Source organism: Myodes glareolus, chromosome 6 (assembly GCF_982192425.1).
Source record: "Myodes glareolus chromosome 6, mMyoGla1.1, whole genome shotgun sequence".
NCBI classification, from domain to species: Eukaryota; Metazoa; Chordata; class Mammalia; order Rodentia; family Cricetidae; genus Myodes; species Myodes glareolus.
Window position 1 is genome coordinate 10,050,334 of NC_142031.1, and position 26,805 is coordinate 10,077,138.

The 26,805-nt window shown below is 38.2% G+C and overlaps 1 protein-coding gene across 2 annotated transcripts; it reads right to left on the reverse strand.

Moving 5' to 3' along the window:
* Positions 1 to 560: 560 nt before the first annotated feature.
* On the reverse strand, positions 561 to 26,795 carry LOC148121608 (vomeronasal type-2 receptor 116-like). Of its 2 annotated transcripts, XM_087906899.1 has the most exons (5): positions 26,520 to 26,795; positions 25,437 to 26,234; positions 21,608 to 21,835; positions 13,061 to 13,184; positions 561 to 1,465 (listed from the first exon to the last, which is right to left on the reverse strand). In XM_087906899.1, the coding sequence occupies exons 1-5, from the start codon at positions 26,724 to 26,726 to the stop codon at positions 561 to 563; spliced, it is 2,262 nt and encodes a 753-aa protein (XP_087763025.1). In that variant the 5' UTR covers positions 26,727 to 26,795. The 2 variants fall into 2 exon arrangements, with proteins under 2 accessions (XP_087763025.1, XP_087763026.1); XM_087906900.1 differs by lacking the exon at positions 26,520 to 26,795 and having other exon boundaries at positions 561 to 1,339; positions 25,437 to 26,249.
* Positions 26,796 to 26,805: the final 10 nt, after the last annotated feature.

The window sequence follows — 26,805 nt, forward strand, 5'->3', positions numbered from 1 at the left end:
ACAAATAATACATTTATAAAATGGGGCCAAGAAATAAACTGAGAATCTTCAAAAGGAAAAATTCAAATGACTGAGAAACACTTAATGAGTTGTCCTTTTGCCTTGTCTCACTCTATAATTTTCTTTGTGTGCTGGTTGTCTCTTGGAGAACTGAACTTTTCTAAAGGGTAATAGGAGTATTACCTCTATTATTTGGGAAAAAGTGTAGTGATGGGGCAAGTGAGTCTTTAATCTCAGCACTCAATGGCTGACAAAGTCACACATTCACTCAGATATCAATTTAAGAGTTATGAGTTTATTTCAAATCTTATTTTATATTAGAGAAAGAAAATGTATGGACTTGGCAGTAATGTCCAATAGCCAGGTATTATAACTTAATGGGTTGAGTTGAAGTTTACAAGAGACAACGTACATAAAAGTAGTGTATATGTCATTTCTAGGCATCCTTATTAAAAGAAACAGTGAGAGTCACTAGTTCAAACATACATCTTTCATTGCATCATAGCATGTGGTTTAGAACCAAAACTACAGCTGTCCCTTTTAATTTCAGAAACGGTACTTCAGTAAGATGTTTTCTTCTTTAACGTTTGAAGTGAATTTCTCTCTGGTCTTAACAAAATTATGTAGCACTTGGGGATAAAGATACATCCCAGCAAGCCTGCACTGGAGGCCAAGATGGAGAAGACCTCCACAGCCACCATGACCTTGCCCTTGGTGCTATGGTAGACAGGAAGAAAGGTGACCCAGACACTGCAGAACACCAGCATGCTGAATGTCAGCAACTTGGCTTCATTGAATGTGTCAGGGAGATTCCTGGCCAAGAAAGCCACAATGAAGCTCCCTAATGCAAGGGAGCCATGGTATCCCAAGACACAGTAGAATGCAATAATTGAGCCCTTGTTACACACAACAATTATGTGGCCATGGTAATTCTTGTCATCGATGTCAATTGATGGAGGAGCAACTCCCAGCCAAATTGCACAGAGAATAATTTGGATGAGGGTACAGATGGCAATGATGAAGTTGGGTGCACCTGAAATCAGGTAGTATCTCATCCTTCTTCCAGGTGTTGTGACTTTGAAAGCCAGAAGCACAGTAACTGTTTTGGCCAACACAGTGGAAACAGCCACAGTGAATACCGCTCCAAATGTGATTTGCTGCAGGATGCACATAGCTGTGTTTGGATAGCCAATAAAAAGCAAGGGACAGAGAAAACAAAAGATGAGTGAGACGAGCAGGGTGTAGCTGAGATTCCGGTTATTGGCCTTCACAAGTGGAGTGTCATGGTTCTTCATGAAGACCCCAAGAACCACAGATGTGAGTGCAGAGAAGCCCAATGCTATCAAGGTCAGAGCCATCCCCAAGGGGTCTTCATAGCTCAAAAAGCTCACAGCTTTGTCAATGCAATGGATGTGTTCTGCATTGGCATACTGGTCCTCTGGACACTTTACACACTGATCCACATCTGATGGAGAAAAAGGGTATGATTAGTGCAGCTTGAGAATTTTCTTGACTGGAAATTTTAAATATGCTTGTTGAGAAACATTGCAATATCTACACCTTTCCCCGGGATGTAGATGAAAGATATTGCTGCATAGGAATGCTTCCATTCCACAATACACATTCATTACTTTTAGTGGAATGAAACCAGACAACCATTATATTGTCTAATAAATGCTTGTTAATAATGTCATTTTTCATGTTTCAAGGAAAGCACAGACTTTTCTAGTAGAAATTTAGGAGATAGAGAATGTGGGAGAAGAGAAAGGAACAAAGGAGAGGAGGAGGAGATATTTGTGCAGCTGTACAGGGAGGGTTGAGATCTTCCTATGGACAGAATTGAAACAGGCACAAAGTATACTAAAATGGCAATTTATAAATGTAAAAGGTTGCCCCATTTTAGGATGAAGTGTTTAATTTTATTATTAGCTAAACTGGGATCGTCACAAGGTGGTTTTTGCTAGTTTGATTTCATTCATTGATAGCTGAACCATGATAATCCATCTCAGGAGAAGGATGTGACTGAATAAGGCAATGGAACTTGGTGGCTAGCTTTACAATGTAATTGTCTTAGGTTTTATATTTCTTTGAAGAAAAATGACAACCATGGCAACTCTTCAATGGAAATCATCAAATTGAGTATCTTATAACTAAGAAGTTCAATCCATTATCATTATGGTGGGATGTGGTTGAATGCAGTTGGACCTGGTACTGTAGAAGGAGATTTGAATTCATATTTTTTGAGCCATAGTCAAGAGGAAGTAAACAGATACACTGCATGTGGTTTGAACATATATGAGACCTCAAACTCTGCCTCCACATTGGCCTACTTCATGCAACAAGATGACACCATCTCTAACAAGGCCAATCCTCCTAAGAAGACAACTCCCCATAACTTATGGTGGCAAATTATAGTCAAGATACCTTAGTAATCTAATGGTTTATATCAAGGCAAGAGAAGGACAGGGTTTGCTAGAGACATGTTTGCCATGCTTGGTCTGGCTAGAGTCCCTTCAGAATCACTAAGTTGTATGTACGTACATGTAACCTAACAAAAGAGCTCATGAATATGGGGGTTATTTGGTTCATATGGGGTGAGTTGGAGGGAAAAATAAGGAACGAAAGCTATATAAAGATAATTTTGATGTTTGAAAATGTAAAGCAATTAAATAAATATGCCCTTGGTTTTGTCATCATGGACAGTACGGAGTTGCTCCCCTTGGTATTATTCAATGAAGCCGAAACCTGGCAGTTTTCAAGACCTGACAAGCTGGGGAGAGACCTGCCTCCAGGCTGCACCACCACTCCTGCCACTCACTGAGTCCTGTCCCTCCAAGACACTCTTCATTACCAAACCCTAAGCACCTGACCATCCTCCCCATATACAGGCATTTCTCGTAATGCCAGTGGTCTGCTGTGGTTCAGTCGTGTCGTACCCTGTAAAGACTGTGTCTTCTATTGGTTTAATAAAATGCTGATTGGCCAATGGCTTGGCAGGAATTATAAGCAATGTGACCAGAATAGGAGAATTCTGGGAGGAGGATATGCTCTGTCTGTAGTCATCACCCAGCAGAGATTGCACAGAGAGAATATCTCACTTATAAATGGTAGCAAGCCATGTGGCTAACACAAATAAGAAGTATGTGTTAATATAAGTTAGAAGAATTAGTTAATAAGACATTCTGAACTACTAGGCTAATTAGTTTATTATTCAGGTATATATCTGTGTGTTTCTTTGGGACTGAACAGCTGTGGGATCAGGCATGACACAAAACCTCTGTCAACAACAGTCTACATCAACCTAGGTGCAAACCACACCCATCAAAAATAAACAGGTAAGTGACCAGGCTCCAAGTTGGACCATCTCAAAATTCAGAGCCTAATTAAAACTCCAGGCATATATCATGCTTCTCCAAATCCCATTGCAGCACCAGCAAGGCACCTTGGCACTGCTCTATCTACTGTTGGAACTTCACTGCTTTGGTGCCTCCCTACCAGTTGACAAGCGGATGAGAGACCAGACTCCAGGCTGCACCAAAACGCCTGTAACACGTTAGATTCTGTCCATCCAAGACCCACTCCACCACAACCCCCCACATCCCTGAACATCTTCCTTATGGCCAGCCTTCCTTTGCAAGGCCAGAACACTATATAGGCACAGCTAAAAGCCATATCTTTTGGAAAAAAATCAGCTAGATAGCCGGACCCTGTCCCTAACACTGGTGGAACTTCACTGCTGTGGTGCAGTCCCCATCAGTTGACAAGCAGGTATTTGAACATCTACTCAATGGCCAGTAGTATCCTGTATATCCAGAAGACTATAGAGAATCAAATGCAAACCACAGCATTTGGAAGAAGAGGCAAAGACACAAACTATACCAGTTGGAAGCACAGACTATTTAGGCACAGACAAAACCCACACATGTTAGAAGAAGAGATGAGCAAATGCCAGAACAAGAATTCTTTCAACAACTGAAAGTGCAATATTTGATCACCAGTGATCCTACAACATTAAGACCTGAACATGTCAATACAGCTGAAACACTAGAAAACAGTCTTAATATAACACTATGAAGTTGATAAAGGCTCTCAAAGAGAAAATGAAAATTTCCCTTAAGAATTTGAAGAAAAGACAAACAAAAAAGTAGAAGTCAATAAATCCTAAAAGAGACAAAAAAAGGGAAAAAGCAATCAAACAGGTGAAGGAAACCATTCAAGACTTGAAAATTGAAATAGAAACAATAAAGAAAATACAGAGAAAGGGAATTCAGGAAACGGAAAATCTGGGTAAGTGAACAGAAACTACTGATTTAATAATCACCTAGAGGATACAAGGAATAGAAAAGAGAATCACAGACTTTAAAGACCCAATGGAGGAAATGGATTCATAAGTCAAAGAAAATGAAGAATCCAATAAATTCCTAACACAAAACATCCAGGAAATCAGAGACAGCATGAAAAGATCAGTCCTAAGAAGAAGGAGAAGAATCCCAGCTCAAAGACAGAGAAAACATATTCATAGAAATATGGAAAATAAAATTATAGGAGGAAACATTCCCAAACTAAACATGGACATGACCATAAAAGTACAAGAAGCTTACAGAACATGAAATGAACTAGACAAAGAAAGTCCCCTAACCACATAATAACCAAACAGTACACAGAATAAAGAAGGAATTTTCAGCGATGGAAATGAAAAAGGCCAAGCAATATATGAATGCAGATCAATCAGAATTTCACCTGACTTCTCAATAGAGGCCCTAAAAGCCAGAGGTCCTAAACAGATGTTTTATGGAAATTAATAGACCACAGATGCCAGCCCAAACTGTTAAACCCAGGAAAAATTTCAATCTCCAAAGATGAAAAAACAAGATATTTCATGAGAAAACCAGATTTAAATAATACCTATTTACAACTCCAACACTACAGAAAGTGCTAGAAGAGAAACTCCAACCCATGAAAGTTAGCTACAAGAAAACACAGGCAATATATATCTCACAATTAATAAAGCTCAAAGAAGGGAAATATCACGCTACCTCCACTATTGCCACCACCAAAGCCAAAAATAGCAAGAATTAATAATCACTGGTCATCAACATCTTTTAATTTCAATGGACTCAATTTGCCAATAAAAAGAAACAGGCTAAGAGAATGGATTTAAAAGTAGGATCCATCCTTCTGCTCCATACATGAAACACACCTAAACTTCAAAGATAGACATTACCTTGATGTCAAGGGTTGGGAAAAGTTTTTCCAATTAAATGGATGTCAGAAGCAAGCTGATATAAATATCCTAATATCTACCAAAATAGAATTCAAACTAAAATTAATTAAAAGATATAAAGAAAGACATTTCATATTTATCATAGGAAAAATCTATCAAGATGAAGAGTCATATCTCAACATCTATCCCCTAATTTCTAGGGCACTGGTATTTGAAAAAGAAACATTACTAAAGCTTAAATCACACATCAGATCCCACATGTTAATATTGGAAGACTTCAACACCCCATTCTCACCAATGGACTGTCACACAGAATCTTAACAGGGAAAGAAGGGAACTAACAGATGTTTTGACTAAAAAAAGCTTAGTAAACTACTATGAAATATTTCACCAAAACACAAAAGAATATCCCTTCTCAGAACCCCATGAAATCTTTTCTAAAATTGACACATTGTTGGTTGTGATAAAATCTCAACAGATACAAAGAAAGTGGAATAAACCTTGTATTATACCAGACCACTGTGGGGTAAAGTGAGAGTTCAACAGCAACACAAACTGAAAAATATATGTAGACACATGGAAATTGAACTACTCTCAACTGAACCACTGCTGGATCAAGGAAGAAATAAAAAAGTTAAAGACTTTCTAGAATTCAATGAAAATGAATCCACAACATATTCAAACATATGGGACACTAAGAATGCAGCGCTAAGAGGAAACATCACAGCACTTAGTGGCTACATAAAAACTTAAAATAATCTTACACTATTAAATTAATAGTACACCTGATAATTATAGAACAAAATGAAGCAAACTCAAACAGAAAGAGTAGGTGACAGAAAATAATCAAATGTGGGGCTGAAATCAATAAAATTAAAAGAAAGAGAACAATATAAAGAATCAATGAAACAAAGAGTTTTTTCTTTGAGAAAATCAACAAGATAGACAAACCCTAATCCATACCAACCAAAAGGTAGAGATAGAATATCTACATTAACAAAGTCAGAAATGAAAATGGAGAATTATTAGATTATACTTCAAAAACCTAAACTGCAAAATATAGGAAAATCTAAAAGAAATAAAAAACCTTAGTTGATAGGTACTACATTCCAAAATTAAATCAAGACCATAAGAAAATAGCAACAGACATTATAAATCTCCCAACGCAAAACACCCCAAGGCCAGATGATTTCTATGCACAATTCTTTAAGAATCTCACCAAAAAGCTAATACCAATATTCTTCAAATTGTTATGCACAATACAAACAGAAGGACTTTTGCAAATTCTTTTTATTTGGCCATAGTTACCCTCATAACCAACCAAAGAAAGAGGCAACAAAGAAAGTGAATTAGAGATCATGCTCCCTTGTGAATACTGATGCAAAAATACTCAATAAATGACTGGCAAAATGAGTCCAAGAACACACAAAAGAAATCATCCACTGTGATCAAGTAGCCTTCATTCCAGAGATGTAGAGGTGGTTCAACATGAAAATCTGAGCTGGGCGGTGGTGGTGCACACCTTTAATCCCAGCACTCGGGAGGCAGAGACAGGTAGATCTTTGTGAGTTCGAGACCAGCCTGGTCTACAAGAGGTAGTTCCAGGACAGGCTCCTAAGCCACAGAGAAACCCTGTCTCAAAAAAACCAAAAAAAAAAACCATTATAAGAAAATCTGTCAAAGTAATCTACCATACAAACAGATGTAAAGAAAAAACCACATGATCACCTCGTTATGTACTAAAAAAGCCCTGTGATGAAATTCAATACTCTTTCATGATACACGATCTGGAGAGATCAGGTGTAGATATGTTCCTGTCCTGCCTGGTTCCATAGGGATTCAAAACACACAGAGGCTTATATGAATATAAATTGGTTGGTGTAGTAACTCATGTTTATTATCAAGTAGCTTTTACAACTTAAATTAACCCATAATTATTATCCATGTTTACCCATGTGGCTTGGTACCTTACTCAGTGAGGCATTCTCATCTTGCTTCTTCTGCTTGTGACTGGTAACGAGAGACTGAGCCTTTCCTCTTCCCAGAATTCTTCTAGTCTAGTTGCCCTGCCTATATATACAGCCTGGCTACTGGCCAATCAGTATTTTATTAAACCAATGCAATAGCAAATCTTTACAAGGTACATGAGCACACAGCAATCAGGGATACAAGGAACATACCTAAACATTAAAAATGCAATAAAATGAAGCTAAAGCCAACATCAAATTAAAAGAAGAGAATCTCAAAGTGATTTCACCAAAATAAGGAACAAGACAAGACTCGCCACTCTTTCTACATCTCTTCAATATAGTACTTGAGGTTCTAGCTACGGCAATAAGATAAGACAAGGAGCTCAAAGTGATAAAAATTGGAAAGGAAAAAGTCAAATTTTTCTATTTGCAGATGGTATGTTGGTATACACAAGTGACCACAAAAATTTTTATCATGGACCTCCTCCATCTGATAAGGGCTTAAGTAATATGACTGAATGCAAGGTTAACTAAAAAAAATAGTATTCTCTCTTTATTCAAATGATAAGTGGGCTGATAAATGAATCAGAGAAGAAAGACCTTTTACAATAGTCACAAATAATATAAAATATCTGGGGGCAGAAAGAGAAAATATTGAAAGATCTCCCATGTTAATGGATTGGTTATATTAACATAGTTATATTGGGAATTTTACAAAGAGAAATCTATAGAATCAATTCAATCTCCATCAAAATTCCCAACAAAATTCTTCACAGATTTTATAAGAACAATACTAGAATTCATATGGAACAACAGACCCAGGAAAGCTAAAGGAGCTTCTGGAGGTGTGATCATCCCTGATTTCAAAATCTACTTTAGAGATATAGTATCAACTGTTTGATATTAGCATAAAAACATAAATGTGAATAAGTGGAATTGAATCAAAATCCGTGACATGAATCCACACACCCATAAATGCCTGATTTTTGACAAAGAAGCCTAAATCATACAGCATAAAGGACAGCATCATCAACAAGTATCACTGTTATAACTAGATATTGACATGTAGAAAAATGTAAATAGATACGTATCTATTTCACTGAAGAAAACTCAAGTCCAAGTCAATCAAAGACCTCAACATTAATACAATTACACTGAAGCTGATAGAAGATAAAGTGGGATGTAGCCCTGAACACATGGGCACAGGACACTATTTCCTGAATATAAGACTAGTAGCACAGACATTGAGATCACCAATTAACAAATGGGACCTCTTGAAACTGAAAAGCTTCTGTAAGCTAAGGACACTATCCGTAAGACAAAATTTCAGTGTACAGAATAGGAAAGATCTTTACCAACCCTACATGAAACAGAAGGCTAACCTATAAAATATATAAATGGTCAAGAAGCTAAACTTCAAAAGACCAAATAATCTCTTTTAAAAATAGGATGCAGATACAAACAGGATTTTCGGCAGAAGAATCTTAAATGCACAAGATACATTTAAGGGATTTTTCAACCTTCTTTGGTCATGTGGGATTTTTCTCTATTTGTTGTGAATGCATTTTGTTACCATTGGTTAATAAATAGTTTGCTTGGGCCTATGACAGTGCAGAATAGATCAAGGAGGAATTTCTAAGCAGAGATAGAGAAGAAAAGAAGACAGAGTCAGAGAGACACCATGTATCTGCTGAAGGAAACAGATGTCCAAGAACTTTACCAGTAAAACCATGAACCTCGTGGTAAAATATAAAATAGTAGAAGAGGGTTAATTTAAGATGTAAGTGTTAGCTAGAAATATGACTAAGCTATTGGCCAAATGGTATTGCAAATAACACAGTTTCTGTGTGATTATTTCTCTTCTGAGCATCCAGGAAATGAATGAGCAGTCTCCTTCTACAGATTGACGTCCAATATGAGGCTGACTACATTCATATAAAACACGAGCATGCTTTCAAAAGAAGTTCTAGACTCAAAATAAAAAATGGATACTTCTAGTCACATTTTTTTTTAGATGAGCTCTGTTTGCTTACAGCAGGCAGGAGCACCGTGGTTACTGTAAGAGAGATCTCCCTGACTCAGCAGTTGCAAGGAAGCCTTCATGGCTTCTTTAGGAGTAGGCTTCCTCTTTCTCCAGTATAAGCAGCTCTGACTCTTTTGGAAGTTCCAGCTATGGAACATTTAAATGAGGTTTGTGATCAGACTGCTACTTGCTTAATGGCAACATAGACCCCTTGTATGCCTGAAAATAGGGCTATGAGTCATGCTAAACAGACGTCCACCATGGTGGACTGGGAAGAGTTAAAGAGAAAACATCCTTATTCATTGGCATGCTACATAGCATTTTATAATGTGATCCATCAGGATATTATTACAGTTATGCAATAAAGACAAATCCAGAAAACAAAACACCTCTAAATATGTGAAATCATTGGATGAGTGTATGTAGGCAAGAAAGAGAGAGAGCAAGAACGCGTGCGTGTGCACGAAAAAAGACTATAGACTGTTATATAAGAATACAGACAGTCGTAGATCAAAGGTGTAGGGATAATAAAATAAATAGTAAACTCCTAGAAAAAAGTAATAATGTAAGAAAAATAAGGCACATAAAAATGGAATATACACAGAGAGCCCAGATTATGCATATTATTGTATTTTATTTGAATTTTTGACTGTGAATGAGCTAAGTACAGAGACATTTCATTGTATGAGCTGCTATGCCAAGTTAACACATATATTTTAAAGATCTTTTGACTTCAAAATTTGGGTCTAAAGCTATATTGCTTTGGAAAAGAGGTTCTGCTTTTGTTTTCACAGAGGATGAGAACCTGTGGAGTCCTTCCAGAGTAATGTGGTTTGATGGACCAAGACATCGTCATAGGTCTCCATAAACCATCAAAATTACTTTGCCCAACAAAAAGCAGGTAGGATGAAATTTGGAGAAAACCACACCCTAATTCCCTAAATGTTTGTTTACTTTTAAAGGGGATATGATATCGAGATGAATACTTTGCATTGGTATGGATCTTGGTTTATTGATACAAATTTAAGGTAAATTTTATTATATTTATTTCTGCTCTTGTTTAGAGTATCATATTTGTGCAGCTCATTTAAAAATGTAATATATAATTTAAAATATACCTTAATAGATAGTATCTATAGTAGTCAAGCTTGTACTCATGTTAGTTAGGTTTTCTTGATATATAGAGATACATTTTATGTGAATAGGTATTCTTAATTTTCAAAGAACTATAGAATATAGCATTTAATTGTTTTAACAAACTTAGGACTTCTTTCAACCATGAGACACATCTGATTCTGGACACACCAATCTACTTCAAGAGGATTATGTGCATTGAAGAGACTACTAATGGAGTTGGTTTGCCACTTGGGCAAGAAACTGCTCTTGCCTGGACTGCTTGATGGTATGCTGTATGAACTGGCCTTGCAGGACTCACAGGAAAATGACTGATGAACCAACAAAAGGTGAGACAGTCCTTCAGTGGTCCTGCTTCATAGAAAAGACTGCCAGACATTTTACAGGACACAGAAAAAAGAAACTGATGAACTTTATCAATAGAAGGCATAAGAGGCATTTAAATTTTCTGCCTGATGGAAAAGTCTGCCAGATACTATGAGCCTGTAGGCTGAAAATCGATTTTGCACCGTTGGGTGACTGTCCAGGCAGCCAGTTATCTCTGTCAATTTTAGAGTTTTGAAAGTTGCTTACAATGCACTTCCTATTAATTTAGGTAATATTACTTCCTTTTGGGGTGTTTGATGAAGTTGTAGAATAGATACTTATAATTATAGTTTTCCTTAGTTATCATAAAAGATAAGGTAGATATAAATATGGTAACTGTAATTTTTACTTGATACCTGTTTTATTATATGTAATTTTACTATGTTAAAGTTAAAACCTTTCTTTTTAGCTAGACAGAAAAGAGGAGGTGATATAGAATTCTGCTCTGTATACTGTAAATGTTTTGTTACCATTGCTTAATAAAGAGGCTTCTTTAGCCTATGACAGGGCAGAATAGAACAATATGGCAATTCCAAGCAGAGATAGTGGAGAAAAGAAGGCAAGGTAAATATAATGCCATGTATCTGCCAAAGGAGATATACACCCTGGTACCTGACCAGAAAAATCATGAGCCTTGTAGTAAAATATAAACTAATAGAAATGGATTATTTTAAAATGTAAGGATTAGCTAGAAATAAGCTTAAGTTATTGCTCAAAGAGTGTTGCAATAAATATAGTGTTTGTGTCATTATTTTGGGCCTGGGATGCTGAGAAACCAATAAGCACCCTCTCACTACACTTAGGTATCAGGGAAATGAAAATCAAAACAACTGTGTGATGCCATCTTACACCTGTCAGAATGAATAAGATAAAAATGCTAATGACAATCTATGATGGAGAGAATGTGGAGTAAGGGGAACATCCTACCACTGCGTGTGTGTGTGTACAAATGTGTACAGCCACTGTGGATATTAGTCTGTTACTTTCTCAGAAAATTGAGAATCAGTCTACCTGCTGACACAATAATACCATCTTGGGCATATTCTCAAAGGAATCATTGCATAAGGATACTTGCTGAACTATTTTCATAGTAGCATTATTAATAATAGCAGGAGACTGAAAACAACCTAGATGGTCCTCATATCTGAAATAAGTAAAGAAAATATGGTACACTTACACAATTGAACATTATTTGGTGGTCAAAAAAAAAGAATGACATCATGAAATTTGCAGGCAAATGGATGGAACTAGAAAAAAAATCATCCTGAGTAAGTTAACCTAGGTGCAGAAATGTAAGTACAGAATGTTCTCACTCATCAGTGAATAGTAAATATAAAATAAACAATAATCAGGCAACAATTCACAGCCCCATAAAAGCTAGTCAACAAGGAGTACACTAGTAGGAACACAGGGATCTCTGTGGGAGGAAGAAGTAAATGGGATTTTCTGGGAAAACTGGGGAAGTGGGTAGAAGGGAGAGGATGATGGGATAGGAATATGGGGATCAAGATAGTCATATTTATGGACACAATGGAGAGAGGCTGTCATGAAAGAGATATCTTGTTAGAGGGGGCAACTATGGGATTAGGGAGAAACCTGGTGTGAGTGAATCTCCCAGGAACCCAAAAAATTGATGCCAGCTAAAACTTCTAGAAATACTGGAGAGGGTGTCTGAACTGGCCTATAATTGTAACATTATTAAATGGGTGCTTTATATAAAAATATTGTTGTGGGACTCCTCATATGTTCTATATCATGTGTCAGTACTTATCAATATTTCCCTAGATTACAAATCACATTGATTCTTTGAAAAAGGGGTCTCTGGATATTGCTTAAAGTCGTCTTTCTCATATTTAACTATTTCTGATAATTGTCCAAGTAATTATCTGTTTTCATTAACTTTACAGAGGACTTGCAATTAGTTCCTATCACACCCACAACACAACAGAGTTCAGTGGATCTGATGACCTACTCTTATCCTTACTGATTCTTACATGAGCATGGTGCCTATAAATGTCTGTAGGGTCACACACATACATGGAAATAGGTTAAACAATCGCTTGAAAAGACCTTGTTTAGAATTTCCTCACTGTACAGTTTGATTACCAGAACTGTTTCTTTGAAAAACTGATATATGCCATGAGTTTTCCATGAATCAAAGATGCATGTAATAGCATATGGTGTGACTTAAAGGGACATTGACATTGATCACATTCTAATAAATCTAACTTACAAAAGTGATATATTTGATTGAGCAGCAGACTTTTAGACCCTTAGATCATCTCCATGTATGTTAGAGTGGATGATCATGGTGAAGGATTTATCTTGGCAGCAAATACTCACTTGTCTCATTAGAAACTTCATTTTCTGGGCAGGGAATGCAATCAAAACAGCATTCTGCCATTCCCTGCTGTCTGAACTTTTTAAATCCTGGACCACAATCAGCACTGCACACAGAGGGTGGCATCTGAGGAAAATTAGAGACATACTGATATCAGTAGTGTTACCTATTTTTTCCATAACTATTTGAAATTACCATGTTAAAATAACAGTAAGCTATTCACTTGGCATTTAATAGAATGACAAATTATATAAATGTGTAGAAACAATTTAATATAAAGTTGAGTAGCTTCACAATGCTGAAAATTTAGGAGGAAGAATGAGTTGTTCACTCTGGACAAAAACTACAGAGCATGCAAACTGGTTTTTCAATTTAATTTTTGTCATTGAACACACTCTTGTTTATACCTATGACCCTAACATTAGGAGTTGTGCTGCTTTGATGTCTTCATTTTTTTTTCTCATTTGTTTCTGCATTGAAATTAGCACATTTGGGAGTATGGCACTAGTTGCATAGTTCATAACCTTCTGTATTCCTCCAGTGGATGTTTTCTTGATGCTCAAGTGAGGCTTGCTTCGAGCACATGTGAAATTTCACTACTGCTCTCTGAATGACTATGTATCTGAGTAGTTAAACCTTCAGATCAAATGTCATTTTTCCTGAGAATGACTCTCTGCATCCCTCTGAGAAAGAATATTAACTGTAAATTTCATACTCCTTTGACTACCTGAGATGTAACTTCAGATCAAGCTTGAAGTCTCCATTGAAGTTAACTCCTTTAAAATTCAAGCCACTTTGAAGTTGGGAAGTTTGAATTAGACACCTTAAACAACCCACAGGGGCATTCTTATCTATAACATTCCTAAAACCCATAATAGAACATATCATTCATCAATTCTCAAAACTCAATTTCTTTACTAACAATGTCTCCACTGTGGAGGCCCAAAAATGTGAGTCTATTTCCATTGTCTGAAGGTCAGAAAGTTTGAGTTTGGTCAATATTGTTGGCAACAATTGGGGCCACAGTTGCTGATTTTGACTACACTACATACCTAGGGCATGAATACTTGGTTTTTTGACTTTAATAAGGCTCATACAGTCATATCCACTTCAGTGTGACCAATGGTCAGGATATTGAAGCATACTTCTGCTCCTTCTTTTGAAATAGAAAGTTTGACCTTAGGAGTGGCTGGGTGCCTTCAGGATACTTGTACTAGGGTGGGTCCACTGCCTAAATAACAGAATGGATTTCTCATGGATGAATTGTGTGATGGCTGAAAGTATTAAAGCAATCAACTGTTCTAATTGTCATTTGTATCGTGTTAAAGCAGTCTTTTTTTCTTTCCTTTGTTGTATTGGGGTATAAAACTGTAAGTAAAATTATATGCAGGGGGATTTCACTATTCACTGGGACTCCCTCTTGACACGTCTCTCTGTTTTCTGTTTTATTATTTTTACTCATGTGTTCATATTCATTACTTACTTTTCTGATCCCCAAGGTCCTATCTTTTTGAGTTTTATTTTTTGACAAAGCTGGTCTCTGACAAATGGTGCCAAGATATGGGGCAACAGGTGAAGCCTGAAATGCACACAAGTGTGGCCAGCATACATGGGAGAACATGAAGGACCCTGCATGAAGAAAATTGCACTACACGTGGAGAGGTGAGTGATGAGCACTCAGAAATAAGTAATAATAGATAATAAAGGAAGGGAACGTGGGGAAATATTGGGAGTAAAATTTGTAAGTAATAATTGTATATATGGAACAAGAAAATTGTATTTAACTATCTGCACAGTTACTTGGTTATCTTTTGATAGCCAGAAGAGCTGGGGTAAAGCATAAATACATGCAGAGATTTTGCAGAGTTTGTAGATATTATAAACAATGCACTTCCTCTTCTCAGTTGGTAGATATCTTCCTCCACCTCTGATTTGCTCTGGGACATGAAGAGGCCAAAGTGTTGGCTCTCACTCACCCTCAGCAAATGACAATGCTGTGGTCAGGGAACCCCTGCACCCAGTATTGTTGTGGTGAAAGACTACAAAGCGTGTGGGGCACAAGGCATGCCTTTGCCACCAAGGCAGTGCTGCAAAACTGTGCTTATTGAACCACAACCTCTGCAGCTGCTGAGCAGTTGGAAAAAATGAAGGGAATACATGACGCATCCCAACAAAGAACTGGGTTACCCCTGAGATTCGGGCAATCCATGCACACACACACTATAACCAGCTGAGTCTGACCCATGCTTTCCTGTGTAATGGAGCCAGGATATGCATGAGACAGAAAATTCGAGGGGATATATCTCCAACAGTCAGTGTCAGAAGGTGGTCAGCAGAAAATACTAGAGGCTAATTGGCCCATGAGCCAAGGAGCCTATAGGCATAAGTCTATGTCTTTTAACAGAGGAAGGGTTTCAGGACCATTCTCCTAATTTTAAAATAAAAAGGCCGAGGTAATTAAGAAATCTACATGGATATATCAGCCTAAGCATGTTATCTTCCTTGGCATTCTCAGAGCTGCTGCAATGGCAGGCATCGGAGAACCTGAGCTACATTTGCCAGCTGACCATAGTCTGTGGCATGATCACTGAACATGGACTGTGCACCACCCAGACACAAAAGCATATCATAGCCCAGAACCTTCTAGTAACATGTCAAAGTGGGACACAGTCAAGCAGCCCAGCTTCAACAGAACTCAGAATCTGGTGCTCACCCTGATAGCATAGCTACATCAAAAGTAGCTTCTGGGAGCTGCAACTTCAGGTCAGTCAAGTGTCTGTGAAAATGTAAATGGGAAAGTTTAGCCTGTCAGGTAGGCCGACTTGGAACTTGGAGTAGAAAGAAAGTTTACTACCCCTCGACTAAAGAATGGATGAGGAAAAGGTGGTACATTTACACAATGGAGTACTACATAGTAGAGACAAAGAATGACATTTTCAAATTTGCAGAAAAATGCCTGGAGCTAGAAAACATCACATTAAGTGAGGTAACCCAGACCCAGAAAGGCAATTATCACATGTACTCATTCATAAGTCATTGTGAAATATAAAGCATATGAAACCAGCCCACAAATCACAATCCCAGAGAACCTAGACAATAATGAGGACTCTAAGAGAGACATTGCATAGATGTAATCTACAAGGGAAGTAGAAAAGGACAATTTCTCCTTAGTAAATTGGGAGCATGGGGACCCTGGGTGGGGGTTGAAGGATAGTAGAGAAGCAGGGAGGGGAGCAGAAAAAAAAGTGCACCACTCAATAATATCAATAAAAAATAAAGTGCCTCCATAATAAAAGAAAGACAGTTTACAAAATTTTAGGATAACTTCCGATGGCTGAGACCTTCTTTAAAATATCCTATGGAAGACCTTGAATCACTAAGTGAAAGTTTTAAAGGGAACAGTGATCCAAATTCTACTAAATAGCTTACAGAACCTGCCAGAGAGGTCCACAAGCAGATAGAGTATGCTATACAGAAACAGCAAGTTCATTGTATTAATTATGCTAAACCTTGGTTTACCGACTGTTTCTTACCTACAAACATATCCAACAGAAGAATTATAGCAAGACAATCTGCTTTTAAGACTACACATTCCCATTTCACCAGGTAAGGTATTAAACCCTTTTTTTTGAAGCAGTTGCTTTCTTAGCACAGAAGAGCAGGATAAGACCTAAGAGATATTTTAGCAGAGAACCTGCTATGATCAAGTTCCTTCTACTGAGAAACAGATTGATTGGTTATTCCAAAATAGTGATGCTTGAACAATTTCGTTAGGTCAATTTGAATGCCAGATTAATCATATTTTCCCAGCTGATCCATTGCTGCAATTCACACAACTATATTCCTTTCTTTTCCCTAATATTGTAGCAAAAGATCCCTTAAAGGATGCTATGTTAATTTGTACAGATGGTTCTTCCAATGGCAAAGTAGCATATGTTGCTTATGGAGAAGAATATGTAGTATGAAAAGAACTGGTCTTTACTCAAACACTTGAGCTGGGAGTTGTTGTTATAGCATTTTAGCTATTTGGAGATAAGGCATTCAGTCTATAGACTGACAGTCAATATATATCAATGGTTCTTCAAGTCCTAGAAACCATACTATGTATTGGTACTAGCAATAAGCAAGTAAAAATACTAATCCAGCAAATTCAAAATTCCGTACAACAAAGAAAATGGTCATGTTTTATAAGGAATATTAGAGTGTATTTACATCTTCCTGGTCTACTAGTTGAAGGTAATGTTTTAGACCATAAGTTTCCAAAAACAAAATCAATTTATCTCAGGTTGATCGTGCTGAGCAATCATATGCTCTGCATTTTTAAAATAATTTAAGTTAAAGAAAACAATTTAGATTAACAAGAAAAGCTGCTTGCCAAATTGTTAAGTAATGTGGTATATGTTCTCAGGATTTCCCTGTATCTCATCAGGATGTAAATCTCTGAGTACTACTTCCTAATCATTTATGGCAAATGAATGTTATTCACATTGCAGAATTTAGCAAATTAAGGTTTGTTCTTGTGCAGACACTGAAAGAAACAGTTAATAATTGGGACCTCTTGAAACTGAAAAGCTTTTGTAATGCAAAGGACATCATAAACAAGACAAAATAAAAGCCTACAGAATGGGAAAAGATCTTCACTAACCCCACATCAGACAGACGGGTCTGATCCTCTCCCTGCCTCAGGTATCTAAGACATGGGCATGCATGATTGTAAGCATGTACTGAAGACGGGTAAGTCTGGAAAAAGGGAAAGCATTCACCTAAGGTAGACACAGTCATTTGTCCAATAGCAGAAGCTTAGGCTTTATTAAAATTAGTAAATCGGGAGGAATTGTGGAAACCCAGACATGTGAGCCTGTTTTCACCTTGTCTGAATGTCAGAGAGTTTGAAGGTCAAAATGGTTGACAACAACCAGGGCAACACATCCTGACCTAGGCTGTGGTTCCTTGGTACTTTGTCATTAAGGTGGCTGATAGAGTTGGATTCACTCCACCCTGACCAATGATCAGGATATTCAAGCATACTTCTGCTCCTTCTTTTGAAACATGAGGCTTGGACCTTGGGAATGACTGCCATCAGTATATTTGGTCTAGGGTGGTTTCACTGCTTAAACAACAGAATATTTTTCTCATGGATCAATTGCTTGATGGTTCAAAATATTGAAGCCAGTAACTGTGCTACCTGTCCTTTGTATCATGTTAAAGCAGTCTTTCCTCTTCTTCCCTCTATTGTACTGTGGCATAAAATTGTATAGAAAATTAAATGCAGGGGAATTTCAGTACTCAATGGAACTCCCTCCCAATACTATCCTCTGTTTTCTGCTCTATTACTTTTTCTCGAGTCTTCATATTATTTACTAACTCTTTTGATCCCCAAAGCCCTACCCTGGAAGTGGTATTATTGTTGAAGCTGGTCTCTGACACCCTACCCACACAGATAAGGAAACTAGATACACACTTGTTTGCATGAAGGAACTGTGAAAGAATTAATTGGACCAAGCAATGTTCCTCTAGTGAGCAATTTCTTTTTCAGGGTAAACATCAGGGCTAGAAGAAATGACACAGTCATCCATAAAATTTTCTCTTCATGAATAGGCTCAAGCATGACTTCTAGTCCTCCTGTGTGGCACAATGCTGTGTCCAGTTTTCCAAATCATTGTCCTGACATGCATATGTACCAAACATTCCAGTACTGCATGGAAATACATGCAGACAAACACTCATACCCACAGAAAAGAAAAAAGAAAGAATGAAAAAACAAGGTTACAATTCATAAGGTTTTTAAATGGGTCAAAAATGTTATGTCAATTCATTGGCAATTTAGAACCCATTGAAAAAATGCTTAAAGCAAATTAAATAATAAAAATGAATGATTTGTATATGTTTACTTTACTCCTGCCTTACAGTTAGTCTCAGTCTTTCAGCTTCTGTTTCAGAGAGTCGGTAGAAAAGAGGAAAATTACTGTGTAGTAATTAGAAATGGACCAACACAATATTTCTGAATTGCGGGAAAGAAGATTAAATAGTGATAACCATCAGTTGTATATTTATTTTAAAGGCTAGAAACATGTTCTAGCATGATAAAAATCACAGTATTCATGTCTAAAATTCTGAAAAAATTAATACAATGTCACATCAGAAAAATGAAAGGATCATTGTGTCCCCAATCTCTTCAACACCTTTATCATAAAGGGATGTTGAATTTTGTCAAAAGCTTTTTCAGCATCTAATGAAATGATCATATGGTTTTGTTTCTTTCAGTTTATTTATATGATGGATTACATTGATAGATTTGCATATTTTTAACCAGCCCTGCATCTTTGGGATGAAGCCTACTTGATAATGATAGATAATTTTTCTAATGTGTTTCTGGATTCGGTTTGCCAGTATTTTGTTGAGAAGTTTTTCGTCTATGTTCATGAGTGAGATTGGCCTGTAATTCTCTTTCTTGGTTTTGTCTTTATGTGGTTTTGATATCAGGGCAACTGTAGCTTCATAAAAAGAATTTGGCAATTGATGGAGGGGGGTTATCTGTCTATTGTGTTATTTTCATTGGTCAATAAAGAGACTGCCTTGGCCCTTTGATAGGACAGAAAATTAGGTAAGCGGAGTAAACAGAACAGAATGCTGGGAAGAGGGCAATGGGCCAGATGCCATGGAGCCAGCCACCAGGTCAGACATGCTAAATATTTCCCGGTAAGCCACACCTTGTGATGCTATACAGATGATTAGAAATGGGTTAATCAAGATGTGAGAGTTAGCCAATAACTAACTCTCTAGAGATAATGGCCAGACAGTATTTAAATAAATACAACTTATATGTTATTATTTCTGGGGCTAAGCTAGCCACGCGGGAGCTGGGCAGGATGAAAAGCAGGATGGAAAAGCAGGCCTGCCCGCAACTCCTCACTACAGGCAATGACTCTTCTGTTTCTTTGAGATACCATCTTTCACCTGTCAGAATAGCTAAACTCAAAAACACCAATGATAGCCTATGCTGGAGAGGATGTGGAGTGAGGGGAACACTCATCCATTGTTGGTGGGAATGCAAACTTGTGCAGCCACTGTGGAAATCAGTGTGGCGGTTTCTCAGGAAACTGGGAGTCAACCTCCCTCAGGACCCAGCAATTCCACTCTTGGGAATATACCCAAGAGATGCTCTATCATACTACAAAAGCATTTGTTCCAATATGTGCATAGCTGCACTATTTGTAATAGCCAGGACCTGGAAACAACCTAGGTGCCCCTCAACAGAAGAATGGTTAAAGAAGATGTGGAACATATATACATTAGAGTTTTACTCAGCGGTAAAAAAAAACAATAACATCTTGAATTTTGCATGCAAATGGATGGAAATAGAAAACGCTTTACTGAGTGAGGTAACCCAGGACCAAAAAGAGGAATATGGTATGTACTCATTCATAAGTGGATTCTAGCCATAATTAAAGGTCTTTGAGCCTATTATTCGTGATCCTAGAGAAGCTAAATAAGGTGAACCTGAAGAAAATCATATAGTTATCTTCCTGGAGATTGGAAGTAGACAAGAGTGCCAGGCAACATTGGGTGCACGGGGGCGTGAGTGGATGGAAGGGGAGAGGGTTATAGAAAAGGGAGTAGGGGAGGATCGGGGAAAGCTTGGGTGATTGGGATGGGGGGACGGAGGAAGAATGGACATGGGAGCAGGGAAGTATATATCTCAACTAAGGGAGCCATTTTAGGGTTTACAAGAGACTTGATTCTAGAGGGGTTCCCAGGTCCAAGGAGAGATCCCCAGATTTTTCCTGGACAGCAGAGGAGAGGGTGCCTGAACTGGCCTTGTCCCATAATCATACTGATGAATATTTTGCATATCACCATAGAACCTTCTTCTGATGATGGATGGAGATAGAGACAGAGACCCACATTGGAACACTGGACTTAACTCCCTATGTCCAAATGAGAAGCAGAAGCAGGGCGAATGTGAGCAAGGAAGGCAGGACTGTGAGGAGTGCGTTCACCCACTGATACAAGGGGACTGATCTAATGAGAGCTCACCAAGGCCAGCTGGAGTGAAACTGAACGAGCACGTGATCAAACCAGATTCTCTGAATGTGGCTGGCATTGGGACTGTCTGAGAAGCCATTGATAATGGCATTGGGACTTGTTTCCTCTACATGTACTGGATTTTTGGGATCCTAGTCAGTTTGGATGCTCACCTTCCTAGACCTGGAGGGAGGGGGGAGGAACTTGAACTTCCCACAGGGCAGGAAGCACTGACTGCTCTTAGGGCTGGAGAGAAAGTAGGAGAGGGAGTGGGGGGAATGGGAGGGTACTGGGAGGAGGGGCAGAAGTGGAAATTTATAAATTAATAAATAAATAAATAAATAAATAAAAAGTAATCACAGAGAAGGATTTAAAAAAAATGAAAAGACGAAACAGTATAGGTGGCCAGAAAATGGCTCCTAAAGTGACAATCTATTTTTACTAAGTTACATGGAAGCACAGGTGAACCAACGTGACAGTGTTACTGCTGTGTAATGTAAATCAGTTCATCAGGTCAGACCTACCTGTCTACTTCCTGTGGTCCACTCTAGAATGTCTTCATATAAATGGAGCTGTTGATCGTGTGGAAAATATGGGCTAAACATTCCTATCTTCACCTTAAGTCCAAGACCATTTGGGAAATTCCAAAGCTGGAAAATGTCATATTCTGGCTGCAGTTTTTCTTTCTGGTTCATAGTCACTCTGTCCCCAACTGGATTAGTGAAGTGGGTCTTCCTAAGTAAGGAATACCCCTGAAAGACAGGCAACATTCTTTATTGAATGTGCCCTTCCATGAAGTCAGAAAATATATTCTGATTTCATCTTCAATGCAACTTTCTTGAAGGTGCCCAGGTGAGATATCTCAATGAAAGCAAGTAGATAAATGGTAATATAATAACAGCCCTTGAATTTGATTTCTATCAGAGGAACTATCAAACATAAGCACAGACATACATGAAAACACCAGTTGTAGTATTAAATATTCACAAAAACATACACACACATACTCATATTAATACATAGATAGATACATAAAACAGGGACATACTATTTCCATATACATACACCTGAAGCCAAGAAGGAATATGAACATACAGACACACAGAGACAGGCTTACGTACTAGGAACAGAGAAAGAGAAACCCACAAAAATGTATACAAGCACACACACATGTTAACAAATTCATGGATGAATATGCACAAGGAGACTTACACAGATATAAACAGTCAGGCAGGGAGACATTGACACAGACTAATTTAATCTCAAATGCAAGGACAGATACACATACAGAGGAACAGAAACACATATATACATATGTACAACACATTCACTAAAACTCTCACATACACAGAAGCACAGATATGCATAAGTGGAAGCACAACCACGAAAACAAACAAATCAAACACATGGGAACATAGGCACATGCACTGGCAAGTACATACAGGGAGAGACACACAGAAGCACACCCATAGAGAAAGATATTGACACAAGATCAATTAATTCTCACTAAAACAGACAGGTAGATATGCAGATAGATAGAAACACATAGTTCACATCAAAACAGATATACCCAGAAATACAGAGAAACACACAAATATCTACCCTTACACAATAAGAACCATTCATTCACACACATATGTGCTTTCTGAAGCCCAGAGTTGTGGTAGAATCAGTTTAGAACAAATGTGCAAACTATCCTCTACTCAGATTACCACATATTTGACAGTTAAGGAACAAAAGTTCATCTATTTATCATGGAGAGGATTAATGAAGAAGACCCTTATGTTTCCAGCATTAGAGCAGGGGTGATGATATTCAGGTGCTCTGGAACAGAATCACTGATTTCCATTGATAAGTTGTGTCTCCCACTCCACAACCTTTACATTTGAGATTTTTACAAATTTCTAAATTTATTTCCTCAAAGGAAAAAGGTTCAAAAATCTTTCTATTTGAAGAAATAAATCCTAACAAACAAGAATGGGACAGCTGAGACTCTAATAAAGACTGATATAGAAAATAATGAAGGATTACATTGATAGATTTGTGTATGTTGAACCAGCCCTGCATCTCCGGGATGAAGCCTACTTGATCATAATGGATAATTTTCTAATGTGTTCTTGGATTCGGTTTGCCAGTATTTTGTTGAGAATTTTTGCGTCGATGTTCATGAATGAGATTGGCCTGTAATTCTCTTTCTTGGTTGTGTCTTTGTGTGATTTTGGTATCAGGGTAACTGTAGCTTCATAAAAAGAATTTGGCAATGGCTCTTCTGTTTCTATATTGTGAAATACATTAAGGAGTATAGGTATCAGCTCTTCTTGGAAGTTCTGGTAGAATTCTGCATAGAAACCATCTGTTCCTAGGCTTTTTTTGGTCGGGAGGTTTTTGATAACAGCTTCTATTTCTTCGCTACTAACAGGTCTATTTAGATTGTTCACCTGTTCTTGATTTAACTTTGGTAAATGGTACTTATCTAAAAACCAGTCCATTTCTTGTACATTTTCCAGCTTCGTGGCATATAAGCTTTTGTAGTAAGATCTAATGATTCTCCAGATTTCCTCTGTGTCTATGGTTATGTCCCCCTTTTCATTTCTGATATTATTAATTTGCATGTTTTCTCTCTGCCATTTGATTAGTTTGTCTAGGGGTTTGTCAATCTTGTTGATTTTCTCCAAGAACCAGCTTTTTGTTTCAACACTTAAGGTCATGCTCAACCTCCTTAGCGATCAGGGAAAGGCAAATCAAAACCACTTTGAGATACCATCTTACACCTGTCAGAATAGCTAAAGTCAAAAACACCAATGATAGCCTATGCTGGAGAGGATGTGGGGTGAGGGGAACACTCATCCATTGTTGGTGGGAATGCAAACTTGTGCAGCCACTGTGGAAATCAGTATGGCAGTTTCTCAGGAAACTGGGAGTCAACCTCCCTCAGGACCCAGCAATTCCACTCTTGGGAATATATCCAAGAGATGCCCTATCGTACCACAAAAGCATTTGTTCCACTATATTCATAGCTGCACTATTTGTAATAGCCAGAACCTGGAAACAGCCTAGGTGCCCCTCAATAGAAGAATGGTTAAAGAAGGTGTGGAACATATATATATATATTAGAGTTTTACTCAGCAGTAAAAAACAATGACATCTTGAATTTTGCATGCAAATGGATGGAAATAGAAAACGCTTTACTGAGTGAGGTAAGCCAGACCCAAAAAAGGAATATGGTATGTACTCATTCATAAGTGGATTCTAGCTATAATTAAAGGTCTTTGAGCCTATAATTCGTGATCCTAGGGAAGCTAAATCAGAAGGTAAACCTGAAGAAAATCATATAGTTATCCTCCTGGATATTGGAAGTAGAGAGATTGCCAGCAAACGTGGGTTCACGGGGGTTGAGTGGGTGGAAGTAAGGGGAGATGATTAGAGAGAAGGAAGAGTGGGAAGATTGGGGATAGCTTGGGGGAATAGGATGGGGGGAGGGAGGAAGGATGGATATGAGAGCAGGGAAGTATATATCTCAACTAAGGGAGTCATTTTAGGGTTTGAAAGAGACTTGATTCTAGAGGGGTTCCCAGGTCCAAGGAGAGGTCCCCAGATTGTTCCTTGCACAGCAGAATAGAGGGTGCCTGAACTGGCCTTGTCCCATAACCGTACTGCTGAATATTTTGCATATTACCATAGAACCATTATCTGGTGATGAATGGAGATACCCACATTGAGTACCCACAATTGGAGCACTGGACTTAACTCCCTATGTTCAAATGAGAAGCAGAAGCAGGGAGAACGTGAGCAAGGAAGGCAGGATCAGAGGGAACCTTCATCCGAAGATGGATGGAGATAGAGTTGGAAACCCACATTGGAGCACTAGCCTTAGCCCCCGAGGTCCAAATGAGTAGCAGAAGGGGGGAGAACATGAACAAGGAAGTCAATACTGCGAGGGGTACGTTCACCCACTGATACAACGGGACTGATCTAATGAGAGCTCACCAAGGCCAGTTGGACTGGAACTGAACAAGCATGTGATCAAATCGGATTCTCTGAATGTGGCTGACATGGGGGCTGTCTGAGAAGCCATTGATAATGACACTGGGACTTGTTTTGTCTGCATGTACTGGCTTTTGAGGATCCAAGTCTGCTTGGATCTAACCTTCCTAGACCTGGAGGGAGGAGGGAGAAACTTGAACTTCCCACAGGGCAGGAAACCTTGACTGCTCTTAAGACTGGAGAGAGAGGAGGAGAGGGAGTGTGGGAAATGGAAGGGTCTTGGGAGGAGGGGAGGAAGTGGAAATTTTTACAAATAAATAAAAAAATTTAAAAAAGAAAATAATGAATATCATCAAATAAAAATATCACCTTCAAGCAGTTAGAATGTTGTACTTCCTGATTGCCCATTGGCTTAAGAAATATCTCATGGAAGACATGGGATGTAATATACACAGCATTGTATATGTCATAAAGATGATCGCTAAAAGCCATGTCCAATGTCTGTGCAATCAGCCATTCCAATGAGATGTTGGATGAGCAGTTCCTCAGTGACTTACACATAGAAGCCAAGATTGCACAGTTAAAGTTCATCCATTCCAGCCCTGCCAGGTGTTCATCTGAGTATTTAAGAGGGTCCATACTCTGGACAAATTTTTTAAAACCAGAAATGTCAGCATGGTGGCGTGCAAATACCAGAGTCCCATGGAACAATTCAGGTGAGACATTGCTCTTACTTGTAATGACATCCCATTGTGAGGTGGTGACCCACATTCTCTGTATGCCTCGAGATTTCCACATTCTATAGCTGACAGCTAGAGTACTATCTATATCACCATAAATGATAACAACATTTGAGGATGATGTCAAGATTTGGTTATAATACACTTTAGCTCTTGACACGTACAAATGCATGTTGAGCGGAATCATGTTCACAAAGGCAAAGCAGAATACGTTTTTTTCCATCTCTGTTCTCAAATATGAGAGAAATTGGATACCCTGATCATTGTCTGAGATGGTCAGCCCAATCCAGTTCCAGCCGAAGTGAAGTATGAGGGAGACCATGGCCAGGGGTAGAGATGTGTCCTCAGGGGTCATTTGATACAGAAAAGGAAATTGTTCACGATCACTCAGGGTGGGATGGAAGGGTCCAAAGGTAAGTTGAAGGAACTAGGAAACAGGGAGCAGTGTGAGGTAGCATGCACTTCTAAGAACTTGTTAAACACACTCTTTCTGCAAAGAGTTCTGAAACAACCTCTTCCTGTTACTCCTTTCCTCGTGACTATTTCAAAAAAATCAATACAGATGGCCCCCAAAGTATCTGAATAGTACCCATGGACAACACAGTTTGACATAAGTGTAAGTCCAGTCTCCTCCTCACACTTTTCTTAGCACTGAGATTGGCACCAATGGAGACAGGATTTTTTGCAAACTCACAACCACACAAAACCTCACCTGGGAATAAGCGTAGAAGTCCATGTCTTTTGACTCTTTAGACGATACTACCCAGCTTGGTCCTGAAATTACAACATAACATGCCTTCCATGTTTGACATTTATAATTAGGAGACATATTATGAGCTGTGAAAGAACTTTGAAAGCAATTTTCTGATTGTGACACATTCTTACAATGACTTGCCTGAGTGTAGAATACTAATGACATATTTGTTAAAAGATTATGGTCCCTGTTGACTTCATCCAAGGAAAAACTTAAGGCCAATGCAAACTGATAGTTTTCCGCT

Coding starts and splice junctions, on each gene's coding strand:
- LOC148121608 (XM_087906899.1), bottom strand. CDS start 26,726: ATGTCATTAGTATTCTACACTCAGGCAAGTCATTGTAAGAATGTGTCA. Junction 26,235..26,519: donor ACTTCTACGCTTATTCCCAG/GTGAGGTTTTGT, acceptor CCTGTTTCCTAG/TTCCTTCAACTTACCTTTGG. Junction 13,185..21,607: donor GGACCACAGGAAGTAGACAG/GTAGGTCTGACC, acceptor AATTTTCCTCAG/ATGCCACCCTCTGTGTGCAG.